This window comes from Tubulanus polymorphus, chromosome 2, assembly GCF_964204645.1.
Source record: "Tubulanus polymorphus chromosome 2, tnTubPoly1.2, whole genome shotgun sequence".
Classification (NCBI taxonomy): domain Eukaryota; kingdom Metazoa; phylum Nemertea; class Palaeonemertea; order Tubulaniformes; family Tubulanidae; genus Tubulanus; species Tubulanus polymorphus.
The window spans coordinates 9670973-9697171 of NC_134026.1; the positions used below are offsets into that span (position 1 = coordinate 9670973).

A 26199-nucleotide genomic window follows, 5' to 3' on the forward strand; every position below is an offset into this window, starting at 1 on the left:
TGCGGATCGCCTTTGCCATCTTTATACCGAGTTTGTCCATTTGTACACATATATTTCCAACATAGCAATCGTTAGCTAAAATCTTGCATTTTGATAGACTAAAGGCATTTCTTGACCCTCCGGGTGTGGGCGTGGAATCCGGTCTAGAAACGGACTTCCCTCCTAGAACGAAGTCTCGAAGGGCCATACGCCTGCCGACTCGCTATCTGGAGACGTGCGACTGATCATTTTTGTTTTCATATCTTTGCAGCTAACTCAAAGAATGAAAATTACAAGTTCGAAGATTGCTCTTCGAAGATTGCTCGTTTTTGTAAGCGCCCGACAAGTCGAGCCAGCTGTGGCGATGCGACCTTTGCAAGCGATTTTTCCAGCTTTCCGCCAATGAACAACGGCACGTCAGGAGATGCAGGCCCAAGGCCGCCGCCCAAACAGAGACACAGTCGGTGTTTCAATGCCTGTTATGCAATTTCGAAACAACCTCTGATACAACCGTTCACCATCATGTGTCGTTGGCGCATTTTTGCGATGTCAACGCGAACCACAATTCATTATCCGGAATGATATGACGGGCTAGACCAAGCTCATATGTAGTCCGCTTGTTGATGCAAGTGCTGTCGATTCAGCCTACTATTCATTCGCCGTCTACTATTCATTAGCCGTCTACGGAGCTATCATCAACCTCCAACATCGACATCCGATGCCAATACGACACCCATGGAACCAGCGACGCTGCCGCTTATCATTATAATAGATTCAAAGAACTTCGGCGCCATTCGACGTATCCGAGCCTGCACTCGAATATGGAGATGTTCTGGAGATCCCAGATATTGATAAACTGCTGCAGCCGTTGTTCCTGGCCTGCTGTTGACAAAGTCTGCTGAAGCTACTTCGCAGCTTCCAGACGCAGTGTCATCTCAACCCGAGAAGTATAAACTTTTTCCACTTGAGAAAACAGAATGTCTACCCGATCTGCATCGCCGTGTAGATCCTTCAGACGAACTACCCCCATGCACGTACTGCCAGATCATGCGCGAGGTCGTCAACGCCGGAAAGACATCTTTATAAGTTAATCTTGTACGTCTAGTGATGCTATTTTTTACTTATTATTGTCGCCTGTCCTGAACGGGACGTTCGGGGCTGGAGGGGTGTTGTAGCAGAACAGCAGAACAGCAGTTTACTTACTTTTACAGAATCCAACTCTGGTCCAGTCCTCGTTTAGAATTGGTCGACCCTTTTTACCTGTTCGATATGCCATGTACTGTACATAATCCTGTCTCTTCGTCTACCTTGTATTAGTGTGACAGGGGAAGGACCGGTGGTGTCGCAGACCTTCTGGTTGTCCCTCTCAACCTGACCGGGGCAGATCGGAAGGGACGACGAGCTGGAAGGCAAACCACCATGTTCTGAACCGGTTTCGCTCACTGTTTTATTTGCCATCCATTGGGCCTATTATGCGAAATGCCAAAGCGTCCTATTGTGTTTTCGCTCTCGGTTCCGTCCGAGGGTGCATTAATAATATTTTATGGAATCACAATGTTTGATATCGTGATTGATCTTCGGTTCTCCCCTCAGTGTCCTATCGCCTTTTTGCTTCGGTTCCCTCTGAGGGGGCATTGTAAATATTTCATGAATCACGACGTTTGATTGCGTGATTGAACTTTGGTTCTCTGTCCTGCAGGGCGCGTTGTTAAAGATAGTAGTTGTTGTAGATAGTAGAATCGTTCAACTTTGTGGTCGGATTGTGGTTTCCTGGACCGCCTCTATTGATTTTTCCGTTAGATCCGCCCTTCGGTTCTAGAACCTTCTCAATCAATGACTTCTTTCGATGGCACTCAAGGAGAAAGGGTTTATATTTGAAAATGAAATTTATTACTAGCCGAAAGCTAGGCCTATATTCTTTTTGAGATCTTGTAAGATCGATCATTGACATCTTTTTGTTATGTATTTAAAGGCTGCGGGACAGTGAGACCCTTTGAGACCCCTTGTGTGTCTTATTTCCCACTGAGTGTCAACAGCCTTATAGTATTAATTCTTTAAGACGCCATTTCGTACTATCATTGTACATATACATCATGTAAATTTATCATTCTTTTCGTTCTAATCAATTAAATCCACTGTCATGGACCTATCAATATATATACATACATCTCCGGTTTTCATTCTTTGGGTTTTGGTCCGTTTTCCGTGGCATTCCAACCACTCATGAGATTTCAACTTTTCCGGGTGAGGAGAGGCACCCTCCTTCAATGATTTGACCAAGGACTTAGCCATTCATGAGGATGGAGGTGGTTATCCACCGCTTTTCAAATTCCCTCCAAGAGTCCGTTTGACATCATCGTCAGTTTGACATGTAGCAACGCCGATTTTTCCTGAGGAACCACGTGACCGGAAGCGTGCGAACCCGCTTCTCTGATATGACACCTGTGCGGATGCTGTGTGCCCGCGTATAATTCCCTTTTCCCCCATTACGCTACACAGTAACCAGCTATTTGCAAAGCTGCTGAAATTCGCATGGTTTGATTTCATTTTAGCATTTCTTTCACCAGTTATCGTCTTCAGGGTGGGCAAGAATTATTGAGATGCCTATCGATTAGTCAGGGCCGTCAGAACTTTTTTGTTTAACAAAAATTGAACATTTTTTAATGCTTTTTTCAAAAGCACGCTGTACCGCGTAGCAGTTCGTCGTTCTCTGTACTAATTAGGTGGTTAGCTCACGACTTCTCATGCTTCTGTGTATGAGACCATGAAATGGCCCAAAACGCATCTCCGGCGATTGAATTTTCAAAATTTTTCTGGGGTAGGTTCAAGACCGCCCTTCAGAAATAAGCCTCGCCACTAAAAAATTCCTCCCGACGGCTCTGTTAGTGTTTTACATCTTAATCTTATGATTTATTGTTTCAGATTTATTGATTCAGATTATGGTACATGTAGTAGACCATTTCCTACCGATGAACCAAGTAACATCAGAGCAGCAATGCGACAAGAAGCTAAATAACATCAAAAGTCAGAATAGAACTGTAAATTGAAATGTGAAGAATATAGAAAGTAGAACATGATCAAACATGAGAGTATTCTGGCTTTTTTAAGTTTTTCAAGAAGAATTTTCATGCATGGAAGTGCACTCGGAATTAGATAAAGTGCACTTTCTGAGTTCATTCCATTTCAGGTGCATTTTTCAAGTGTACTTTGACACGTTCGTTGACCGCGATAAATTGTCATGGTGGGTGTACCACAATTTGCCACGACGAGTTATATCGTCATCCGTTCAATGTCATTTCATAGCGTTATGAATGACCTGGCAGAGGCGAGAAACCAGCTAAGAATTGTCTGGCAGTATGGGGAGACTAAGATACTATTTATGCGAGTAACTCAAGTCTGGTGCACACTTGAAATTTTGTCATAAAAATCTTCAGAAAGCAAAGAATTTTAGTTTCTTTCCTGGCCAATATTTAGAGAGCAGTTAACAACTAAAATTATTCTATACCATTTTTACAATGAAACTTTTATTCTCTTAGATTTCTATTTAATTTTTCACATCTTTCAATGGCATGGGGACAAGAAAAAATAGTGAATCTCTTCAGTCTGGCCAGTAATTAGTTATTTAGTCATTGGTTTTTTCACTAAAGTAGATCAGTATATTGATTTATATTGTACAATTAGTGCTGGCAGCATGTAATGTCAAAAATTAGCGTTGGCAATGTCGACCAGACCTTAACCGCTAGGTGGCAGCGAACGTGTTAAGTGTACGGTGCACTTTTATTGAAGTACACTTTGTTTCAATTCAGTGCACCTAGGAGTACATTTGAGTACACTCAAAAGTGCACTTAAAAAATGCACTTACACACAATTATTTTCATAACGGATTAATGCGCAAGGTGAAATATAAAAGCATAGTACATTGTAATATTGTAATATAAGAAGTTGCATGAATAAAGGTCCTTGATTGGGGATCTATTATGGTAGCTATATGTCCATCAGTGTTGTGGTTGTCTTTTCATCAGTATCGGGTTTTGGTGTAAATCTTTTGTGTTGTTAGTAGAGATCTCACCTGTTATCCTTTTGTAAAAGAACTCAAATGACAAATGAAAAGAGGGGTCCACGGGGTGGGGTCATTTTTGGGGGTCAAGCGCAAAACGACCCCCTATCAAGTCAGAATACTCACAATTTCGTGTAAAATTGTCGATATTCATAAATAAAGACTGTAGATTAATATATCTATCGTTAAAACCTTTATTCTGCTTCTTAGTCTAAATGTTTGAATCTTCACTAAAATCCCAAAATATGGAATTTACAGGCCGTTTTTGAGGTCAAAATTCTTAGAAAAATATAAATATGAAAAATTACTTCTGGGTTCGGATTCTCGAGTATCGGCAGTGCCGTGCGTTAAAAACTACGTCTTAACGCGCTGCGATGCGCTTGTGACATGAAAACAAACTTGAAATGCGAGATAGGTCGGGCTGTCGACTACAGTCACCTACAGCAAGTTAAGGGTTAATTTGGCCACTAAAGTCAAAATACTTCAAAAAATTGTCAAAGGAACGAACTAGGGGTCCAGGGACACCATGCCCACTTGGGAAGTGGTTTCCAATGCTCAACAATCTAACAATTTCAATATTCAATGCCCCCTGGTGACCATATGCAAAGACCTTGAAACTCACCACAATCATAGAACAAGTCATAAACTACAACTTTGCAATTGATCATGGTAACAAAATATGCCTAGGTACCAATCTAATAAGGAAATACTTCTACTATTCAACGCCCCCTGGTGACCATATAGAATAACTAATGTCCTTAAAACTCACCACAATCATAGACAATGTCATGAGCTACAACTTTGCAATCGATTGTGGTAACAAAACATGCTTAGGTATCAATATAATGTGGAAAAACTTTTTCCCACCTACGAATGAGTACTGATGATACCAAGATGGCCGCCAATTGCATCATAATTGGCCGATCAAAAATACCTTGCTCAGGAATAAAACATCCCTTTCCAAAGAATACCCTTCACAAATTGCAATGAGAAATGGCAAACCAGTAGGAAGCTACAGGAAATGTCAATTACAGAAAAATTGACATTTTTGGGCACTAAAAAGGTCATAGGACGGCCATCTTGAGTCCGATCGACCCAACTTTTCTTATGGTGATAGGTCCTTGGGGGATTCAAATATATACAAAAGATCAAGGTAATTGATTTAAGCGTCTTCAAAATTTCCCTCAAATGGCTGCCAGTCGGCCATCTTGATTCTGACAGGGCCAGTTTTTGGGCTGAAGATGTGTCTAGGGTAGATACATGTATAAACCAAATATCAAGACATTACATAGAAGCGTCCTCGAAACTTCCCAAAATAACTGGATTCCATCTTCGGACAGACGGATGAAAAGTGAAAGCAATAGCCCGCTGGGCCCGCAACGATAGCAAAAGCCCGCTACGATCCATCGTTTAAGCCTTTCATTTCTAACAAGGCCTTTTTTCAAACATTTTGGAGAATTCCCGACCAATCAATTTATCCTTGATAGACACAACAAAATACATGTACAAGTGATTTAATACCTAATCAATTGTTTTTATTTGTCAATGGAATTTTTCAATTGATTTTTCTAGCTCTATATAAAATCCGTTTAACATTATGCATACAACTCAACTGAAAAAGAGTATTCTTTTGCTCAGTAATACCAACACACATGTAAACTATTACACATTTTAGATATTACACATTAGATGTAGATATAACACTTTCTGAGACCACAGTTTTCATGAAACAGAAAAGGTACAACTCGATCAGGTTGGACCAGAGGACAGTTCGTATTCCATATTTTGTGACTGTAACTGTGAGTTGGCTATCTCGGTGAGCGCTGCTTGGATTTGTTCTAAAAGCAACTCTCCTTTTGTAACAACTTCCTCGAGACGGCACGCAGCTTCTTGATTTTCATACTCCAGATGTCTTAAGCTGGCAACTTGTAATTCTGAAAGTGGAAGAAATTGTCCTTACATACGTAATCATGAACAATATTCAAAACTTGGGGTCCAGGGACACCATGCCCACATGGAAAATGGTTTCAAATGCTCAACAATCTAACAATTTCAATAGTCAATACCCCATCCAATGATCTTGAATCAATACCCCATCCAATGACCTTGAAACTCACCACAATCATAGAACATGTTAGCACGTACAATTTTGTAAATGATTGTGGTAACAAAATATGCCTTGTTACCAATATAATATGGAAATACTAAGTTATTCTACTATTCATGTCCCCCTGGTGGCCATATACAAAAACCAATGACCTTGAAACTCACCACAATCAAAGACCATGTCATGAGCTACAACTTTCGGGATCTGGGATCTAATTTTGAAGGGGGAGCAGGAAGAAGAGGGGAAATTTTGGTAAATAAGGGCACTCTAAGAGCGTCACACCGGATTAGAAAAATGAGAACATTTTTTTAATTTGATGCAATTTGGGCTTTGCAAATCCTTTATTCTAGACATGTAATAGCCGAAGATAAGAGTCGAAAAGGAAGAGTGGTCAGAAAATTTATCAACTAGGAGATCATGTATTATGTACAATCAATTGCTAAGAAATTTTATTCTGTTTTATAGAAATCAAGTTCCTATATTCATAGTTATTATTCCACTTTTCTTACTGAGTGCCACATTTCATACTCGGACAGTTTAAGTATCACTTCTCATTGCACAAATTATCATGGACAAAATTCCAGGCTTAAACAATTAAACAACAGTCAAGTAAAGCTGTCGAAGGAAATGTGTCTATTAAGTTTAGTCTAAGTTTAGTTATCTTTTAAACCATTTATGAGTTAGAACCCGGAAATATGAAATTTCAGGGATAAAACGGAGTAGTTTGAAAAATGTGGAAATAACTGAAACTATCTGACTGAAGGTGCGAAGCCCCTTACGGAGGGTTTGGTGGCCCTCCTCAAAGAAAATTTTGAAATTTCAAGGGATTTGAGCAGCTGAGGTCCATTTTCCAGCATTGACTAATGACAACATAAGACTGCTGCTATTATATAAAATTGATTTGTTGAAACTCAGGCTGACAGGTGGCTTAAGACGATGTTGTATATGAGAGATTTAGAGATAGTAGCACCGGTTTTATAAGATGCTTTTACGGTCTGTTCGTCAAGTGTGCTATGATCTCAACTCACAGCTTGTCGTCAAAACTATAACCACAAAGGATCTATACAAGAATGATAAAAATAGACATCCAACTACAGATTTCAGCGTTTCCGTGTAAGATTATCATCCCTGAAATTTACAAAACAGCTTCCAGTGACCTCGACCTAGTACCTACAGGACCCGAAATCTAATCATCTAGGATAACCCACCCATAGAATTTTGGTAAGTTATCTTAAACCGTCTATGAGTTTGAGCCCGGAAATGAAATTTACAAGATGGCCATCTGTGACCTTGACCTTGGACCTACAGGACCCAAAATCTAATCCGTTACTAACTTACACAAATGTTGAATTTGAGGAAAATCTGTCAAAGGGTTTAAGGGCTAGGGCACGGAAACTAGGGCACGGAAACCACCGCGGACAGAGGAATGGATGGATGGACAACGAAGAGAATACAGTAGGCCCTTATATTGTTGGGGGGCATACTGTATTCACGCTTGAAAAACTGGAAGATCCCAATTCCATGCGAGAAGATTTTTCCTCTATGAGAATTCTAACAACTATCAAATATCAAGATTTTATTCAATTACTGTTGATATATTCTTCAAAAAACATTTTCCATCTACGAATTAGGAGATGACAAATGACTGATCGAAAAACCCATCTTAAGGTAGCCCTACAGGTCTCAGAATTCAGGCCAAAATTGACCTTTTTTAGCAAGAAAAGGTCACAAGACGACCATCTTAAGTCCGATCTACCCAATTTTCTTATGCTGATGGGCCCTTGGAGGGTACAAATATATATGAAGGATCAATACAATTGATCAAAGTTTCTCCAAAGTTTCCCTTGAAACCTTCAAAATTGGGTAAAAATGCTGATTAACACGTTGACTGCCATCTACGAGATATCTCGTAGTAGCAGGTGTACCGTAACGTGTTTCTTTGCGGTTACCATCTCTTCTGCAAATGCGACATGGCTTTGTGGGGTATTGCTTTCTATCTGATGGGGGAACACATGCAAGATAGTGAAATGCTGCTGGAACATCTGGGTTTAGGGGAGGCGGAACTAATGCAAATGAGTCTCGTAGCTGGCAACTGGTATAAAACGTTTACCCCCACTGCCAACTACGAGATGCAATTAAATGCAATAAAAATCAATATATGTGGTTTCCGCCTACTTTTCGTTGATTGGTGAAATTGGCAATGTTGAGAAAAAAAAATTTTTGAGTGGCAGTCGACGTGTTAAAGCGCACAAAAGTGGCTTTGAACCTGAACAGGCCAGTTTTTTGGGCTGGGGATGTGTCTAGGGTAAATACATGTCAACCAATCAAATCAACCAAATATCAAGACAATCCCCCCAAAATAATTGCAGTCTTACCAGCGGAAGAGTCTTCACTCGGTAATGAATCAATCAATATATCTATATCTTTAGCCGTTCGTGCGATTAATTGAGCGAACAAGGGTCCATGGTCTTCAATGTTTGCAGCTGGCTGGGTCGGCTTGTTACCAGTTTTTTCGAATCCGGGAAACTGGCTTGGAAGAGCTGATAATTGCAACACACCAATTCCATTACATAAATGATCAGCTAATTGATTGACGGCATCTTGAAGTTGAGTCAACCGATCAGCCATTCTGAAATTGAAATTTGGTGAAAAATGGATGTTTATTAAAAGATTTTGTCCAGTTTTTCTGATCACAAGATTAAGCTTCATCTATTGGCCCACAGCTAATACTGACTTGCTCAACTGAGTCACGGTCAAATTATTCCTTTGAAAATACATACTGGTATTTTCCTGGCACTGAAGTAAGCCATTGATTTTGTATTAAGCTGGGATTTGATTTCTGGCTTAAACCAGATCTGTTGAGAAAAGGCAGTAGGTGGTTAGGTGCATGACAATTCGAAATTGTGAACCATAAAGGAATTTATAGACCAGACAATTTGAAGTCATTAACGCCGCTGTCAAGGTTCTCAAATCGTCATTCTTTGCAGCATGAGCATTAGTACGAAACAAAAAAATTAAAGCTATTTCAAAGCGATTCACTACTAATAAGATCAGATGATTCAGTGGTGAAAATGGCAACCATTAACCACACTACCTTTTTACCAAACATACATAAATTTTAATCATAACAACTAAGGATTTTCCTACCCATCTATGGGAAGGGTAACAATCAGAAATTGGTTAATCGGCTATGTACACAGGCAACCCCAAATAAGCTGCAACATCAATTACTTTAGATTCTGGCTGTAATTATAACGTCAAAATTATAATATTTCAATTCATCTATGAAACCCAATTCTATCTTCAACTAGTTCTAATGCTCCGCAGCATTATCAATGTTTTATCTTTGATGCGTCTAACCGGAGGTGAGGGGAATGCGAAACTTAAATTGCACCAAATTATTAACAACCATTAACTCAAATGGAAATTCTCAAGGGTATTCATCGACGACTGGCAATATTCTTACAGATCCGATCTCAAAAGTCAACTCAACATTCATGGTAAAGCAATTTTGAAGAAAACAAGATTTTGCAGCTGTAAAATATATTTCAAACAATCAAAACTCGAAAGTATCTCAGGCTTCATCGATTAGAGGGGGTCATGATAACTCATTGCACCCCTGCTTCGGTGGGTTTTACGAACGACAAAAACTGCGATCAGAAAATTCTCCGACATGTGCGAATTTCCCTACTGGAATTGAGTACAATCTTACTGGAGATTGAACAAGTTGTAAACAATTTAAGCAAAACAAAATGACATGAATTGTTTGTTTAACTCACTTAATTTACAAACCAATAATTTGTCAGTTTGTTGTTATTTATATGTCTTGAGCAAAGACCTGTCTGACACTAATTAGTGTAATTAACTGTTTTGCAAAACATTAGTCTGTAGTGAAGAATGTATAAACGTAACATCTTTAATGTAATAGACAGTCTGTGTCTACTAAAAGGACATTCTACCAACTGGACAATATTCAGCGAGTTGAAAATAAATACGTAAATCTCGTGAATGAAAGCTTGAAGAGTTGCTACTTGGAGTTCTGATCGGAGTATTCTACCAACATGGTAACCAACACTGAAGCGAGTTTACTGTTATTAAACAATTGCCAGATATCATACAGTTCATCTGATGCCAATGAAACAGAACTGTTATAGCAATCACAGTTCCTCCACGGTCGGGTTCTTACAAGTTTACCTCATCTATTCATAAGTTACAATCATGGGCATCCCCAGGATTTTTTTTGGGGAGTTCGTTTTTAGGAATAGAGGGGTCTGGGGTCCTCATAGGCACAATGTTGTATGCTCCGTGTTATTATGTCACAACTGAACTGACAATAACCATAGAAGCGATAACACTAAAAACCTCATTTCTAATAAAGAGTAAAGACTGTTTATTGACACGAATGTTTTCGGGATCATATCCCCTCATCAGGTGAAATACAAGTGAATCAAATGATTTAAGTGTAGGTTATTGCACGGTGCAATACCCTACAAGCGTTTTGACCCATGCATTTTCATTGATATCACTACACTTTACAGCCTTTACAAATCGATTGCACTGCATTTGACAATAGCACAGCGTTTGAGCGATGTCGCGATTTGGATGTGTCTCTGAGAAGGACATATCTGCGAAAATAAATACTGGTGTGCCCAGAAACACCCAGCGGACAGCAAACTGGGCAAAAAAGATATGGACTGACTGGAGCAATGAAAGAAACAATGCGAGGCAGATGGGACAGCCAATAATACCAGGAATCCAGCAACTAAAATACATAACTGCTGGAAAATTTAATGAGCTGCTCTGCTATTTTGTACTAGACATACGGAAACAGGATGGAGATAAATATCCTCCAAAAACGTTGTATTCGATTGTGGCTGGCATTCAACGTTACGTAAGATTTGAATGTGGAAGAGCCGAGTTCAATTTCATTGACAGTAGTAACAATGACTTCTTTCGATTTCGCCAAGTTCTTGACGCTGAGATGAAGAGTTTAACGGCCGCGATAACTCCTAATAAACGCCAAGCAGAACCTATCACCCAAGAACAAGAACGTGTTCTGTGGGAAAAAGGATTATTGGGGATCAGCAGTTCATTGGCCCTTAGTAGAACTGTGTATTTTTATGCTTGCAAAGTCTTCGGCTTAAGATCACGAGGTGAGCACTTAAACCTGGACGTAGAGCAGTTTAGTTTCGGTGAAGACGACGGCGGCAGATTTATCAGATTCCAGGGCAAGAACTCAAAAAATACAAGTGGCGGATTATCTCAACGACACATTGAAATGAAAAATATCAAACAGTATGACATCAGCGACAATTTATACAGCGTGTACAAGATTCTCTATTTCTACTTGTCAAAAATACCACCTTTCGGAAGGTTTTATAGAAGGCCATTGGAATCGCTGTTTGAAGGAGATATCCGTTTCTCACTACAGGCCGTTGGCGTTAATAAGTTGGCAAGTTATATACCAAATATGATGCAAGAAGCTGGTTTTGCTGGTCACTTCACCAGTCATAGTGGCAAGGTTACTACTGCAACCCAGTTGTTTCGAGAAGGAATCGACGAGCAGTTAATTATGCAACGAACAGGACACCGGTAGACTGCTGTTAGAGCATATAAGAGAACAAGCAATGAGCAACACGCAGAAATCAGCCACTTATTAGACACACCTGCTGACATCAATGAAATACAGACACCGCAGAGAGCATTACTACCTATCCCAGATTACAACAATTTTTGCCTGTCAGCAGATGAATTTGCTGAAAACGATTTCATATTGTATGGCCCCGCAGATCCGCAAGAAAAACTAACAAAGTTTTTCGACGACAACGGAATAGACGACAGTTCCCTCGTGAAATCAGTACAACAGGCTGAAAAACTACTAAATAAGTCTTCATCTCAGTTCGGCTTGTTCGACGAGCGTTACTGTGAAATATCGGATGCAGATTTGCTGAAGTTCTGCGATGGAAATATCCCGAATTTCGATATCCTAACAGATTTTATGGATGATATTTAAAAGAAATCGAGTTTTCTGAGAAATTATAAATTTAGTGCTGAGAATGCCTTAAACTATTTATTTGTATTAAAAAATTATTTTGTTTTCAGAGAGAAATATATTTTTTCACTCATTAAGTTTTTCATTCAACAAACGCGTATTTCGTTATGTTTATATCTCTTGACTGCTGTAAAGTGTGCAAATTGGTTGATATTATTGCACGGCTCTGACTTGTTTTGTGAATGGACGTTGTGACGATATCTATTGCGAAGTGACCTGTTTCCTCACAATAGAACTCCCGACTGTGAGATAACTACAGGTTTATATACAACATAAGTTACAAAATTACAAGTGCTAAATTCTAAGCTAATTACAAACCAAGTATTTAATTACAAGCTAATTATTTGAATACATTTAGGATAAAGGATGAGCCGGTTTGGAATAATAGTTGATTTAAAGAGGGTCGTTGCGCTTTAATAAACAGGGCCTCCCTAATTTTAAGGTCGAGATCAGATGAACCTTTATCTAGAATTTTGAATTTGGTGTCACTGAATTCCTGATCATAAGTGTGTATTAGGAAATAAATAACAATATTTATATTGGGAAATTAATTAATAAGATTCAATTAAAGAAAAAGTGTAACGTAGCTACGTATTATTTAAAACGGTGATTGAACCCTATCATCATTGAATAATGGTTGAACCCGTATTAAAATTATATTTATTTGAACTCGATACAACCTTAGTTTTGGGTTGCCGTAACAAGAATTAGACAAAACCGGGTGGCTGTTGCCATAACAAGAATTAGACAAAATACGCTCGCTGACGTGGCAGTCTGGCGAGTGGCTAATATAAGGAGGGTCCCCGAAATCTAGGAGGGTCCCCGAAATCTAGGAGAGAGATCAGAGACACCGAGACACCAGAAGACGAAACTGGAGAGAGAACAGCCAGAGACGAACATACTCTGAATAATAAAGCACACTGTTCACTGGAGAAGAATCTTCTAGCGTTCATTTCCTATCACTGGTGGAGGACCCGGGCACGTCGCAGGCAAGAAACTAGTGCAACATCAGAGTTAGTTTTCAAATGGAATTTGACAAAATGAATGTGCCAATTTTAACGTTGTCAGGGTCTGTAGAAAAGAGCGATAATGGTGGACAGACATTAGCACCTGGTCTACCCGATTTGCAGTTGCAGCTAATGCAGCTGCAGATGCAAATTGCATCGCTTGATGCAGACACGTCTGACAAGCTACCGTTCAAACCAGATGACACATTTTCGGGTAACTCAGACGAAGACGTGAATAGTTTTCATAGGGATTTTGAAGCTAGAGTCAATTTTGGGGGATGGAAAAAGTAGAAGGCTGTAACAGCTTTTCTGATGTGCTTAAGCGGAAGAGCTAGAAATTATTTGTATGAGTTAAAAGATCAAAGTAAGGACCAACAAGGAAATGCCACAGATGTTAATTTAGAACATGTTTTTACGAGTTCGGTGGTAAAGACATGGAATGGGTTTTACAATCGGAATTTTATTCAATTAAAATGAAAGAAGGAGAATCATTAGATGCTTACATATCTCCAGTGGTTGGCGTGGCGGCTATGCAAGAAGGGTGATGATATTTTGCAACCCTTTATTCACGGGTTACTACCGAATACTAGGGCATTTGTGCTGGGGAAGTGCCCAACTTCATTAGACCAGGCGATAAATTATGCGCGTCTGGCGGTGGAGTTGGATAAACTTGTACCAGCACAAGCCCAGGTAAGGTCTATTAATCTCGATTACTCGCGGCAGGTTGCATTGGAACAGGAGGTCAAAGGATTGAACAAAAAATTAACCCAGCTGCTGTCTCTACGGAGAAGTAATGATGGTGCCGACCAGCGGAGACCAATAAGGTTATCCGATGGTCGTCCCTATTGTGAGAACTGTAAAACAGCTGGCCACACTACAGCTAGGTGTAGGCGTAACAAAAATTCCAATACTACCTGTCATAACTGCGGTCGCCAAGGTCATATTTCGCGAAATTGTCGGACGCAAAGACATGAATTCTCTCAAAGAAATTCATTCCATAGACCCAAACCTCCGCCTCGACCGCCGCAGCAATATCAGTATCGAGAATATGGTTCCATACCTCTCAATCCACATGCGCAGCAGCGAGATTATCCAGACCATAGATCTTACATACGTTAAGGTAAACCGGGGACACAACAAAATCACTATTACCCACCACCGGGTCCAAACCAGAATCCTCCAGTTTTTGAAATAGATTTGGGAAACGAAGATCGGCTTATGAGTATGAGGTGAATCATAAGCAATGGCCACAGCAAATCATTTGTAGATACGAACAGGAAAACAGCGTTTATCCAAATGTGTATAACAGTACTGGTTGTATCCGTAATTCTGATAAAATCATAACGTACGGTGACAACCAACTGAACAGCTGTTATAGCAATAATCTCTGGTATAGAGACAGCTCGAAATTTAAAGGTTCAATGCTGGAAAATTCATGTAGTTTCATTGTAGATAATAACGTGCGTAAATCGCAATATGAGAGTAGTGTACCAATGAACGTTGATAATTTAATTTCAGTATATGATAATAGTCTATGTACTCGAGGTACGAGAACTTCTAATGAAGGAATCAATGAAAAAACAAGTATCAATAATAATAGTAATGGCAATAATGATTCAAAACCTAGTTTGTAAGTAACGACCCGAAAAGGGCCGACGGAGCAAGTTATTAACGCTACTGAAATAAAAAGTTTAGAGAGTGAATCAGCAGAGAATTCAGAAATATGTAAAGAGGTATTTTTAAAACGTGAAAATGATAGTATATTAAGTAATGAAAATAATTCTGAGTTAACTGATTCGAATCTGAATAAGAATTTTAGGGTAGCAGATAATAAAATAATCTCCAGCACTGAGGGTACTTCCAGGAAAGAGTTTTATACTAAGGATGAACAAAGTAAAACTATAATTGATTCGTACGAAAAGGACACAAATCCTTCGTCAATAATGATAGTATTCAAAAAATTTCTACAAATGATATGGCTGATCTTGCCTCAAAAATGAACAAGGAACCCGTCAAATTTGACCCTGGGGAGGATATTCAAGGGCTCTGCAGATGGGCAGTTAAGAAACTGAGATATATTAAATGTGCACGTCAGAACCAAATAATTGAAAACTGTTGGAAGGGTGAGAAAAAAGAGGTGCCTGTATGCCAAAGGTCTGGAGAGGAAATACTTCATGATTTGGCTAACTTTTTAAATTGCGTGACTAAGGTTAATACATGAACTTTAATTGACAATTCTACCCTAGATTTTGAAAATAAATGTAGAATTTTCATTAAGGAACTGCCGACTGTTGAGTGTGCGGACCCTTTTGACCAAAATATTTTGAATGAACTAAACACACTGTTAGAAAGGTTAGTGAAATTGGGTAATAAAAGTATGGAGCAAGCAAATGAATAGAGCACCACCATACTAGCTTCAGTTGCCAGCACTGTTCCGGCAAAAATTAATAATGGCCGTTATAATGTTCTGATAGACAGTGGTGCTATGATTTCCGTTTTGGATAGCCAAATTTATCATAAATCCCCATCATTGAAAACTATTCCGATTAAAGAAGGACAACTTAGGGTCGCTCACTCTGCAAACGGTTCTCCTATTAAATTAGACGGAACTGTAGAAATTCCGATTTGGATAGGTCAAGAAAAGTTAAGACAGATGGTCTATTTAGCAAGTCCACTACAACAAAAGTTAATATTGGGCCTAGATTTTATGAATGAAAAAAAGAGTTCAGTTAGATTTTTGTACAGGGACAATGTCCTTAGATAACGGTTATCCAATACAGCTACAAAAACAGGTTGGCCTTGGTCATCAGGCCAAGGTTACGGCAAATAGCGATATCACTATTCCTCCAAAATCACAATGTAACATAAGCAGCAAACTAAACGAGTATCTTGCAGATCATAACCATGTTCTCTTCGAGCCAGATGTATATTTGAAAAGCCGCTACAATATCCACAGTGACTAATGTATTGTGGAAGTTCATAAGAAACAAGTACCACTAAAATTATACAATACTACCAACATACCTCCGAATATTAGGAAGGTTTTGTATAGCTAGAATATTCGGCAGTTTCAAAAGATCGTTTCGACCAAATACCTCAATTAAATTAACAATCCGATATTAAAGATAATAGCCCCTTAGCAGTTAATAACTTAGACATTGACGCGACCAATTCCGACGTGAGTCCGAATGGTAGGGAGAAATTGAAAGCTTTACTCGAGGAATATCGAGACATTTTTGCAAAAGATAGTGGGGAGCTTACACGAGCTATTGTGCCATGGCAAAACCGGATCCATACCGGTGTAACACCACCTATCAGGCTTAGACCGTATAGACCTCCAGTTGCACTGAGGGAGGTCGAAGGTAAACATGTTAAAAAGTTGGCTGAACATGGCATTGTCAGGGAGTCCACGTATGAATGGGCATCTCCATGTATATTAGTACGCAAGGGGGGGCCAAACAAATCCTGATGGCTCACCCTCTTATTGGATGGTTCATGATTATCGCCAATTGAATAAGGCAACTAAAATTGATACGTTTCCTGGACCAACTATAGCAGAGATATTTACAAATATAGGAAAAGGAAGGGTTTTCTCCTTTTGGAGAAATATTACATATGTTCATAGGGATGTGTTACACAATATTTGCGAGGTTTTCCTTGATGATATTATCATATTTCCAAAGACGAAGAGTCCCATTTTGAACATCTACGGCTTGTGTTCCAAAGGCTGAGGGAAGCCAAATTATAACTAAAAAGTACGAAATGTCACTTCTCTAAGATCGTCAAGTATCTAGGATATCTAGTAAACCGAATTGGGGCTACTTCCATGTGGTGAAAAGATAGATAAAGTTAAGAAGTTAAGTTGTGCGGTTCCCAAGAACCTTAAAACATTGAGGGGATTCTTGGGGTTAACAGGGTTTTACAGATCGTTCATCAAACTTTTGCAGAAAGATATTAAATTTGTGTGGTCAAAAGAGTGTCAAACGGCTTTTGAAACACTTGAGGCTGCTCTTCAAACTCCCCCCATTCTCAAGTTCCCAGACTTTGACACACCATTTATTCTACAAACTGATGCAAGTAATTTGGCATGTGGTATGGTATTGAGTCAAGTCGGTGAGGATGGGAAGGAACACCCAATCGAGTACGCCTCAAAACAGTTTAATAAGGCAGAATTGAATTACAATACCACATGCAAAGAATTGGCTGCTATATTATATGGAGTTTGTCATTTTCAACCATTCTTATATGGTCGACATTTCATTATACAAACTGACCACATAAGTTTATTGTTTCTACAGAGGATGAAAAATCTTATTCCACAAATGTTGCGTATCCTTGATGAATTATCCGAGTATGATTTTGAAATTAGACACAAATCTGGTCGCATCCATGGAAATGCCGATGGTTTAAGTAGAATGAAGTTCGACGATCCTATAGATAATTCAGCCATCGTATCTGAAGTAGATGTCGATTCAGTTCTCAAAGAACAAATGGAACAGACATTTAGCTAACATTATCAACTATTTGACTAGCGGTATATTACCGATTGATAACAAGGACGACGCAAGAACTGTTCTACTGTCGGCCGATCAATATACACTAAATGATAAGGGTGTACTATATCATATCCCAAGGCCCGCTAAAAACCAGAATGGCGATTACTTCTTACAGCTTGTTGTGCCGGAGTCACTTAAATTAGACATTTTAAAGTTCATGCATGACGAGCATATCTCTGGTCATTTTGGGGTTCCTAAAAATTATGCGAGAATATACCAGAATTATTATTGGAAGAATATGTATAGGGATGTAAAACACTTTGTGAACAGTTGCCCTGCTTGCAACCAACGTAAGAAACCTAGTAAACCTGCACGTGCTCCAGTCCAGCCTCAGGATATCCCTGATGGACCATTTGTAAAAATTTCCGTAGATTGTGTTGGACCTATCACTAAGTCCGAAGATGGTATGATGCAAATTGTAGATTTTGTTTGTAACTTCACACGATACTGTGAGGCATTCGCTGTTCCAGATATCACAGCACCTACAATAGCCAGGGTCATGTATGACAAAATTCTTCTCAGATATGGCTTCCTGCGTTAATTATTAAGTGACCGGGGAAGTAATTTTCTTAGTGAAATGGTCGAAGAAATTTTGAAGCGAGCAAAAATTAAACATAAAAGAACTGCGTCATTTAACCTAAAATGCAATGGTCTGTGTGAAGTGACAAACAACCTCAAAAAACGCTCCTTTCCATGATGATTTCTGAGAAACAAACTGATTGGACCAAATATCTAAGGGCCGCAGTATTTGCTTATAATATGAGTCCAATGAAATCGACTGCAAATTTCAGTCCATTTTACCTGATGTTCCTTAGACATCCTAACACTCCATTGGATAATGCATTATTGGAGCCTGTTATGGCCAAATTTACCACTCGTCGTTTCGGTTTGGAATTTGTCGGTTTTCGGCGATAATTAGCTCGCTTTTCTTGGCACATCTTAGAGTGTGTTACTGGTCCAGGGAAGACTGGTTGAGTTTTCTTTCCCTCATGTGTTTTTCTCCGAGACCCGTGATTTTATATGTGGTCGAATGTTTCGGTAAGCAATTATTTTAGATACTCGTTATTCTTGTAAGATATCATTTTGTCGTTCTCGCCTAAATATAGAGATATATTCCTTGGTTTATATTTGGCACCGTTTTGGCCCTTTCCTCGTGTAATCTTGTTTTAATCTTTGTTCATTTAACTTTATCTGTAATGCTTCTCCATTCAGGTGCAACACTTATTGTTGTTACCCCTGCATTAGCTTTATTCATAAGGAAGATTTAAGATGCTTAGTGTATATCTGTTGAACTTTTAGTTTGCATACTTGCTAAACGATGGCAGCACCATCTAGTTGTATCTATAACTGAGAATGTAAACATACTGTTTGTATCTTTCAGCTAATCGTGTTTAACCCTTTGGCTGCCATAGGCGACTTACGTCGACATCCCAGTAAACTGGCATAGGCGACCGCTGTCGACTTTCATGACACTTGTTAAACAAACATGTTTTACGGCCGGAGTTCCACCCGCCACGCCACCAGCAACATCTGCTTCCGTTCGAGACAGTTTCTGGCGTTCATTAGCACAACCGGGAAGTTAATGTCGCTATTTTAGTTTTCGCGTAAAACAACACTGAACTAAGGTGAATTTCTCGATTGTTTTAGTGATTTTGTTGATTGATTACACTGCAATATGTCTCGTCGTTTTACAGTTAACGACGTTGTTGATGAAATAATTATGCAGGACAGTGATTCTGACTTTAAATTGGGTGAAGAATCGGGCAGTGAAGATAAAAATGACTCTTCTGCTGCATCTTCACCTGCCAGTAGTGTCAGAAATGATAGCGACGAATATTTGAGTGATGCTGGGACAAATTCTGATGGTTCTTCCACTCGCAGCAGGTCACCTACCCCTCCTGCTGCACCAGTAGCTAATAGAATAGCCAGAGGAAGGCCCCCAGCACGTCCAAGGGGACAAGGGCATGGACGTGGTCGTGGCGCAAAGGTTGGAAGAGTAAAAGTCCCTGCTCGCCGTCAACGAATCCGTGGACGTGGTGGTGCTCGAGGTGGTGTACAGAGAAACGCGCCAGTTATTCTGTGCAATGCTGGTCATGATGGTACTGTTTCAATATGGTGTCCAGCTTATACAATGAACCCTGGTGGAATAGCAGGACTAGAGGATCTTCCTCCGGTAGAACTTTTCAAACTTTTTTATCCTGATGAAGTTTTTGAACTCATTGTGCAAGAGACTAATAGGTATGCCGAACAATTTTTTGACACACCTGATGAATTTCCTGCAAAATCAAGATATCTATCATGGAAAGAAGTTGATTTGAATGAAATCAAAATAGTTACAGCTTTACATATAGCAATGGGTATGTGTCACAAACCTTCTATTGAGTTTTACTTCAATTCACATTGGTTACTCCAAACTCCTTGTTTCAATGAACTGATTAGTCGTAACCGATTCCAGCTAATAACCACTTTCGTGCATTTTGCTGATAATTCCCAGAGAGTAGAGAAAGGTCAGCCTGGATATGACCCACTCTTCAAGATCAAACCACTTCTTGATATTTGTATACCAAATTATAGGCAGTACTTCATACCGCACCATGAATTATCAGTAGACGAAAGCATGGTCAAGTTCAAAGGGCGTGTTTTTTTCCGCCAGTACCTCCCCAAAAAGCCTGTAAAGTGGGGAATCAAAGTATGGGCAATAGCCGACAGTAGAACTGGTTATTGTCTGGACTGGAAGGTTTACACTGGCAAATCGGACAACATTGAACACGGCCTTGGTTACAGAGTTGTAACTGATCTTGTTCAGAATTATTATAACCGAGGTCACCATTGATAATTTCTTCAATTCCCCAGATCTCTTGTTAAAAATGGTAGCTGAACAAACAGGGGTATGTGGTACAGTTAGATCTGATCGAATTGGTATGCCCCTCATATGCCTGATTGTCGACCAAAGCGTGGTGATGCGCCTAAATTTTGGCAAGCACCCAACGCCATGGCCTGTTGTTGGCAAGATGTCAAGAGGGTGACTATGTTGTCATCTATTCATGCTAATGGATTGTACAATTGTGAAATAAGAGATTAAAAGTCAGCTAATGGTGTTAGAGTGGTCAGAAAGCCAGAGTGTGTCAGAGATTACAACTCATTTATGGGTGGTGTAGATAAATATGACCAGTACCTCCAGTATCATGATCATGACAGACGAGCAGTAAAATGGTACAACCGCATATATCATAGATGTAGGGAAACTGCTTTGGTTAATGCTTATCTCTTGTACAGAAACTTGCATCCGGCCTCAAAAATCACTCATCTGGAGTTCAGAATTAAGGTTCTTGATGGGTTGCTTGACGGCTGTACTGCTGTAAGGCAGCGCACGGGTCGACCTAGTACCGACTCACCCCTAAGACTGACTGAAAGGCATTTCATGGGTAAGAGAGAAGACAAGAGATACAAACCTGATTGTGTAGTATGCAGCAATAGGGCGGTAAAAAGGGTCCAGACTTCATTTTTCTGCAAGCAGTGTGACATAGCAATGTGCCCTATTCCGTGTTTTGAAAAATATCACACACTCAGAAACTACAGAGACTAAAAGTTAAAAGATATTTTTTTGTGTATTTACAGTACTGTATTATTTACATCAAACTTATTACAAGATAATACAATTGTATGTTTCGTTCTACTGGAACAGGTTTCATATTGAATTTGAATATTGAATTTGGTTTTGTTTTTTGACGTTATTGTTTTTCTTCATTATTTGACCTTTCGGTGACCTTTGACCTTGATATTAGAGGGCAAAGGGTCAAGATTTGGACATATATGTGTAGCCCTCTCTGTTCTCAACAAACTTATATTACATCATTTTTACATGTTCCCAATGGTTTTGGAGGTACACTGGATCTTGTATATGCTGTCAAAATACTCAGGTATAGTTAAAATTAACTTGGCAGTCAGACCTATGAAAGAATAAATAAATACGCATTGATCTCATTCGAGCGTCGAGTCAAGTTTCTTTGGAGCACTGTCTCGGTTTGAGGATTCACAGAGCCAACTATAAACCCTAATGATTTGAATGAACACGTGCGTTTAGCTCAGAACAAATTAGAATACGTGTATAAAGTAGCTAGATATGGACTAGGGAATGCACAATACGAAACAGTATGAACTTTAAGAAACAGTATGACAAAAAGGCCTCTGCACCTGACTATAGGGTTGGTGATCATTGTTGGGTCTTTTTCCCAAGCTTTAGAAAGGGCCTTACTAGGAAATTACAGAAAAGATTCCAGGGTCCTTTCCACGTTACTAAGATAGTGGGGCCTTCTACGTATGAGCTTAAATGTGCTTAGACAGGTAAATACATGAAAAGTCCAGTTGCTGCGGATCGTTTGAAGCCATTTATACACTGTGATGATCTACCCATTGGCACTCAGCCTGATGATCATGGTGCTCCCCCTGGATCATGATCTCGCAACTACCGATGATGATTTAGTTGATATTCCAGATGATGTGTATATCATCAAAGAAATATTAGGCTATAAAATTATCGATGGGAAGCGTCACTTTAAAATATGGTGGGAAGGCTATACTAGACAAGAAGCTACATTTGAGCCCAAGGAAAATATCTTAAATCCTAAATTGATTGAGGACTATTTTAAGTAAAAAAAAAAAAACAAAAAAAGTAAAGTAATATTTGGGGGATAATTAGTGAGGGGTTTACAGAGTTTTGCTTTCCTTCTTTTAGGTCGGATATGAAGGTTCAAATACTTCTTGTTGGTATGGTGATGGCGGTTATGACGTACCAGACAGGTGCATCCTCTAATTCAGTCGTAATGCTTAATTGGGGTGGTTTTTAATAAGTTTACTGCAATTTGGAACGGGGTGTCCAAGTATAGGCACACGTTTTGTATTCCGTGGGCCAAGTTCGATTTATATAATATTGCGGAATTACCCTTTCCTCGTCAGCCTCGGAACTCGCCCTATGATGGCGGCGATATGTTAAACGTCGTTATAAGGAAGTTGAACCTACAGATTGGCGAAACACGAAAAGAACTTAATGCGAACATCGCTGTCATAAAATCTCTGATACCCGTTAAGGCAAATAATAGACGGAAACGAGCTTTAGGATTTTTTGGCAGCATTGCAAAATCACTTTTTGGCTTGGCTTCCGATGATGAGGTTCAAGCCTTGAAACAGCATGTAGAGAAGATGGAATCGGGTTTAGTGGGGATGACGGATCAGATTGTCCAGCAAGGGAAAACTTAAAATTCATTCATGAACACAACGAACAAACGAATTGAAAATGCTATCATAAATCATAAGTTACTACAACAATTCGCTGACACTTATAAGCGACAGACAGCAATCTTTCGTGGATCTCAAAAAACTGTTGCCGATAGATTATCTAGGCTAAATATATCCGTTTCTTCGTTGTCTGTTCTCATGGACAATATGGTAGATTATCAATATCGATTTGGAATAGTAGTTCGACACTCCGATGAACTGTTACAGGCAACACAACTTCTTTTAGATGGGTTCCTGCCCATAACAATGGTGGGTCCCGAGAAGATTAAAAGAGTGGTGAACCACGTTGAGAATCTTTTGAGTCATCACTATCCGAGCTTTAAGGTCACCCATAATCACCCTAGTTTTTACTATCAAATGCGTGACATCGCTTTTACGCAAACCGATCAATATCTATACGTTACTATTGCGGTTCCGATACACAGGGTTCATGGGTGTGTATCACATCGATTGCCCTATCAGTTCTGTCTAATGCTACCAGCGTAAATACTACGAAGATTGTAGGGCTACTGTTGTGCAGATAGTTTAGATAAATGTACGGAAGCTGGAGTTCATGGCCAGTGTTGTTATTGCCAGATAACCTTCGTTGATGCGTACGTCATACATAAACATAAATAGAAGTTATATAAATAAACAAGTCTGGAACTGACGTATGTGTCTACGTAGGTAAACCTAATATGGTGCGGCCATGGACTCTGATGAGTGCAAAGGGATATTTATAGGTAATTGTGACATGTGCAGATACGTCATCACCCATACATGGATGGGAGGAATGTTGTGACGTATGAATACGTCACAATCCATGAATTCCGAGCCATGTGTGGAAGAGGGCCTGCACACGTTACTTAAGATATAATAATATAAAAGGGTTTAAGAAAGCTTTGGAGGGAGGCTGGAGAGAAGAGGTTTTAGGGAGAGCTCCGGGGAATGATCTGTATACATCTAGTAAGAAGAAATAAACAAAGGATAACTGTAGAAATTGTTAAGTTATTTCTGAGAGCCGTGTAAGAAGTCAAGACCAAGGACTGAGATCTGATCTAAGAGAATGTCATAGGTAGAGAATCCATACACACAACATTGTTGGAGAACTGAAACCATACAACATTGGTGGAGAACAGTGGTGTATCCTGCACCTCTCGCTGCCAAGCGATCCAGAGTATATTTGGTGAGTGAACACGGGGTGAAGTAAGAGTATAAGATGAACGTTACATTGCGTGACCGTAATAACATAAAATACAGGCCGCTACCGCGGGTTAAGTTGAGATATTGCGGATAACTCGATCTGTGTATAAAAATCATTCCCGTTCAGATTTGAGGAGTTATGATATTCGGTTCCTGTCCGTAATATGCAGTTGATATCATCAGATACTTTGTTTTTGTGAATTGTGAGCTTCTAGTAGAGGGTGATTGTGTCTTGTGATAACTTCGAGAAATCAAAGATCAAATAGCTAGTACAATGGTTTTTGCGAAATCGTGTTTTGGATGGTTAGGATTGACGGCTAACGGAACGGTGTGCGAATATGAAGCATAACGAACTCAAGGAAGTTGATTTGATGCAATGGCGAGTGATCGAGACGTCGTGCGTATACATTTAAATCAATCGGCGAATGGAAAATTGTGCGGGAAGACGACCTTGGACAAGTTTAATGGACTCCGAACCTTGAACGTATATATAATGATGATGTTTTAACGTGCATGCTTATACTGTATAAAACTTGCGTTTTTAGGCTGAATCGGAAAATTAAATTGAGCGTATTATTGATATTTATTTCCAAATACTGGGTTTATTAGATTAAATTACTACGCAGTGTTGATGTATACATCGTTGTTTGTTGCAGGCTTAAGTATTTATTTTAGGATTTTTTTTTCTCTCCGATTTTTTATTTTGGCTAGTCTATGATGTTGCGAATGCTATTTTTACATACGTCTTATTCATAACAGCTTTTACTCTCTATTTCAACGGTTCCAAGCCGCAAATAGCAGTTCATGTTATCCCTGCCTAGACTACGGATAAATGTGCTTTCTGAGGCTATGGGTGGGGACTAGCAGCTGACATCTCAACAATACGAATGTACGTATATGGTATATTCATTTTAGTTAATTTTCGGCTCGACTTTGTAATAAGCGCTTATCAAAATTACTGTGGAATGAATCATGAATTTATTGTTGAACATGTCTGCCAACATGTGCTGGGCACATAATAATCAACTAAATGATGTATCTGGCATCTGTATTAATTTACGTCGTTGATTAAGTCGGTGATGAAAGTCACCCAAACCACCAAAGGTTGTCAGAAAAGGTCCAGTGAGTGATGTTCAGAAAGACCGCTATGCACATTGGCCAGCCAAACTTCAGAAACGGGGACGTTGTAAGAACTGTACGGATGGATACACAGATACCGCCTGCGAAAAATGCAATGTCCGTCTCTGTTTCAATGATAAGAGGAATTGTTATATGATGTATCATACATAAATGTACTGAAAAGGTGTCAGTTACAATAGAAAATTAATCTGTAGTGTGAATAAAGTCTTGAATTGATGTCGTTTCAGTTCTCATCCAAGAGATATGTATCCTATTGCCTTTAATCCCACTTTTAAGTTCCGTCGATTTGACGTCACATACAAACATCTACATTCAAAGAGCAAATATACAGGCAAACGTCCAATATTAACTGGACCTGTCCATTTACAATATTGTAAAACTATATGTGGATGATTATAGCCAACTATCTTTTACAATGTCAAAGTGCTGTTCAAATATTAGTGATATTTTATCATTTGGTACTGATGGAGAAAGTGCGTTAAGTGATGCTGACAATCAGTTTATCACACATGCTGTTCATTTGAGATGCACACGCCATTTCGAATCTCATTTGAAAAATCATATTTTACCTACGGAAGCTCCTAGGTTACATATGGGATAATTTTTTCTCAATTTCCACAAGTCGAAATTCGACTTATTAATTATTACAATTTTTCCGCAAACCATTACGGTTTGTGCAAACCCGTTTAAAACAAATGCACCTATTGATAAATGAGGAGTGTTGATAGAGGAAATCCCCAGTAGATGGCGCCACATGCATACAGGACCAGAGAGTTCACTTCGTGGTTCTGTATTGTATTAGCGTAACAAAGTCACAATAGCTT

The 26199-nt window shown here is 39.3% G+C and overlaps 3 protein-coding genes across 4 annotated transcripts in view; 2 read left to right on the forward strand and 1 right to left on the reverse strand.

The window, feature by feature from the left end:
• LOC141898392 (uncharacterized) overlaps positions 1 to 1044 on the forward strand; it is a 141766-nt gene extending 140722 nt beyond the window's left edge. The window contains exon 3 of the mRNA XM_074784253.1: positions 251 to 1044. Coding sequence (XP_074640354.1) covers positions 251 to 561 — 311 coding nt within the window. The 3' untranslated portion in view covers positions 562 to 1044. The remainder of the gene's footprint in view (positions 1 to 250) is intronic.
• A 4028-nt stretch (positions 1045 to 5072) lies between these two features.
• Positions 5073 to 26199, reverse strand: part of LOC141898391 (mediator of RNA polymerase II transcription subunit 21-like) — a 47899-nt gene continuing 26772 nt past the window's right edge. The window contains exons 1-3 of one of the 2 annotated variants that reach the window (XM_074784252.1): positions 14359 to 14495; positions 8519 to 8772; positions 5073 to 5970 (exon numbers count right to left, since the gene is read on the reverse strand). In XM_074784252.1, coding sequence (XP_074640353.1) covers positions 5786 to 5970; positions 8519 to 8771 — 438 coding nt within the window. In that variant the 5' untranslated portion in view covers position 8772; positions 14359 to 14495 and the 3' untranslated portion in view covers positions 5073 to 5785. Of the gene's footprint in view, positions 5971 to 8518; positions 8773 to 14358; positions 14496 to 26199 lie in introns of those variants that run through there. The other variant, XM_074784251.1, reaches the window with a different exon arrangement.
• On the forward strand, positions 10732 to 11739 carry LOC141898892 (uncharacterized protein KIAA1958 homolog). The gene has a single exon (XM_074785037.1). It carries the CDS (start codon positions 10732 to 10734, stop codon positions 11737 to 11739), a length of 1008 nt encoding a protein of 335 aa, XP_074641138.1.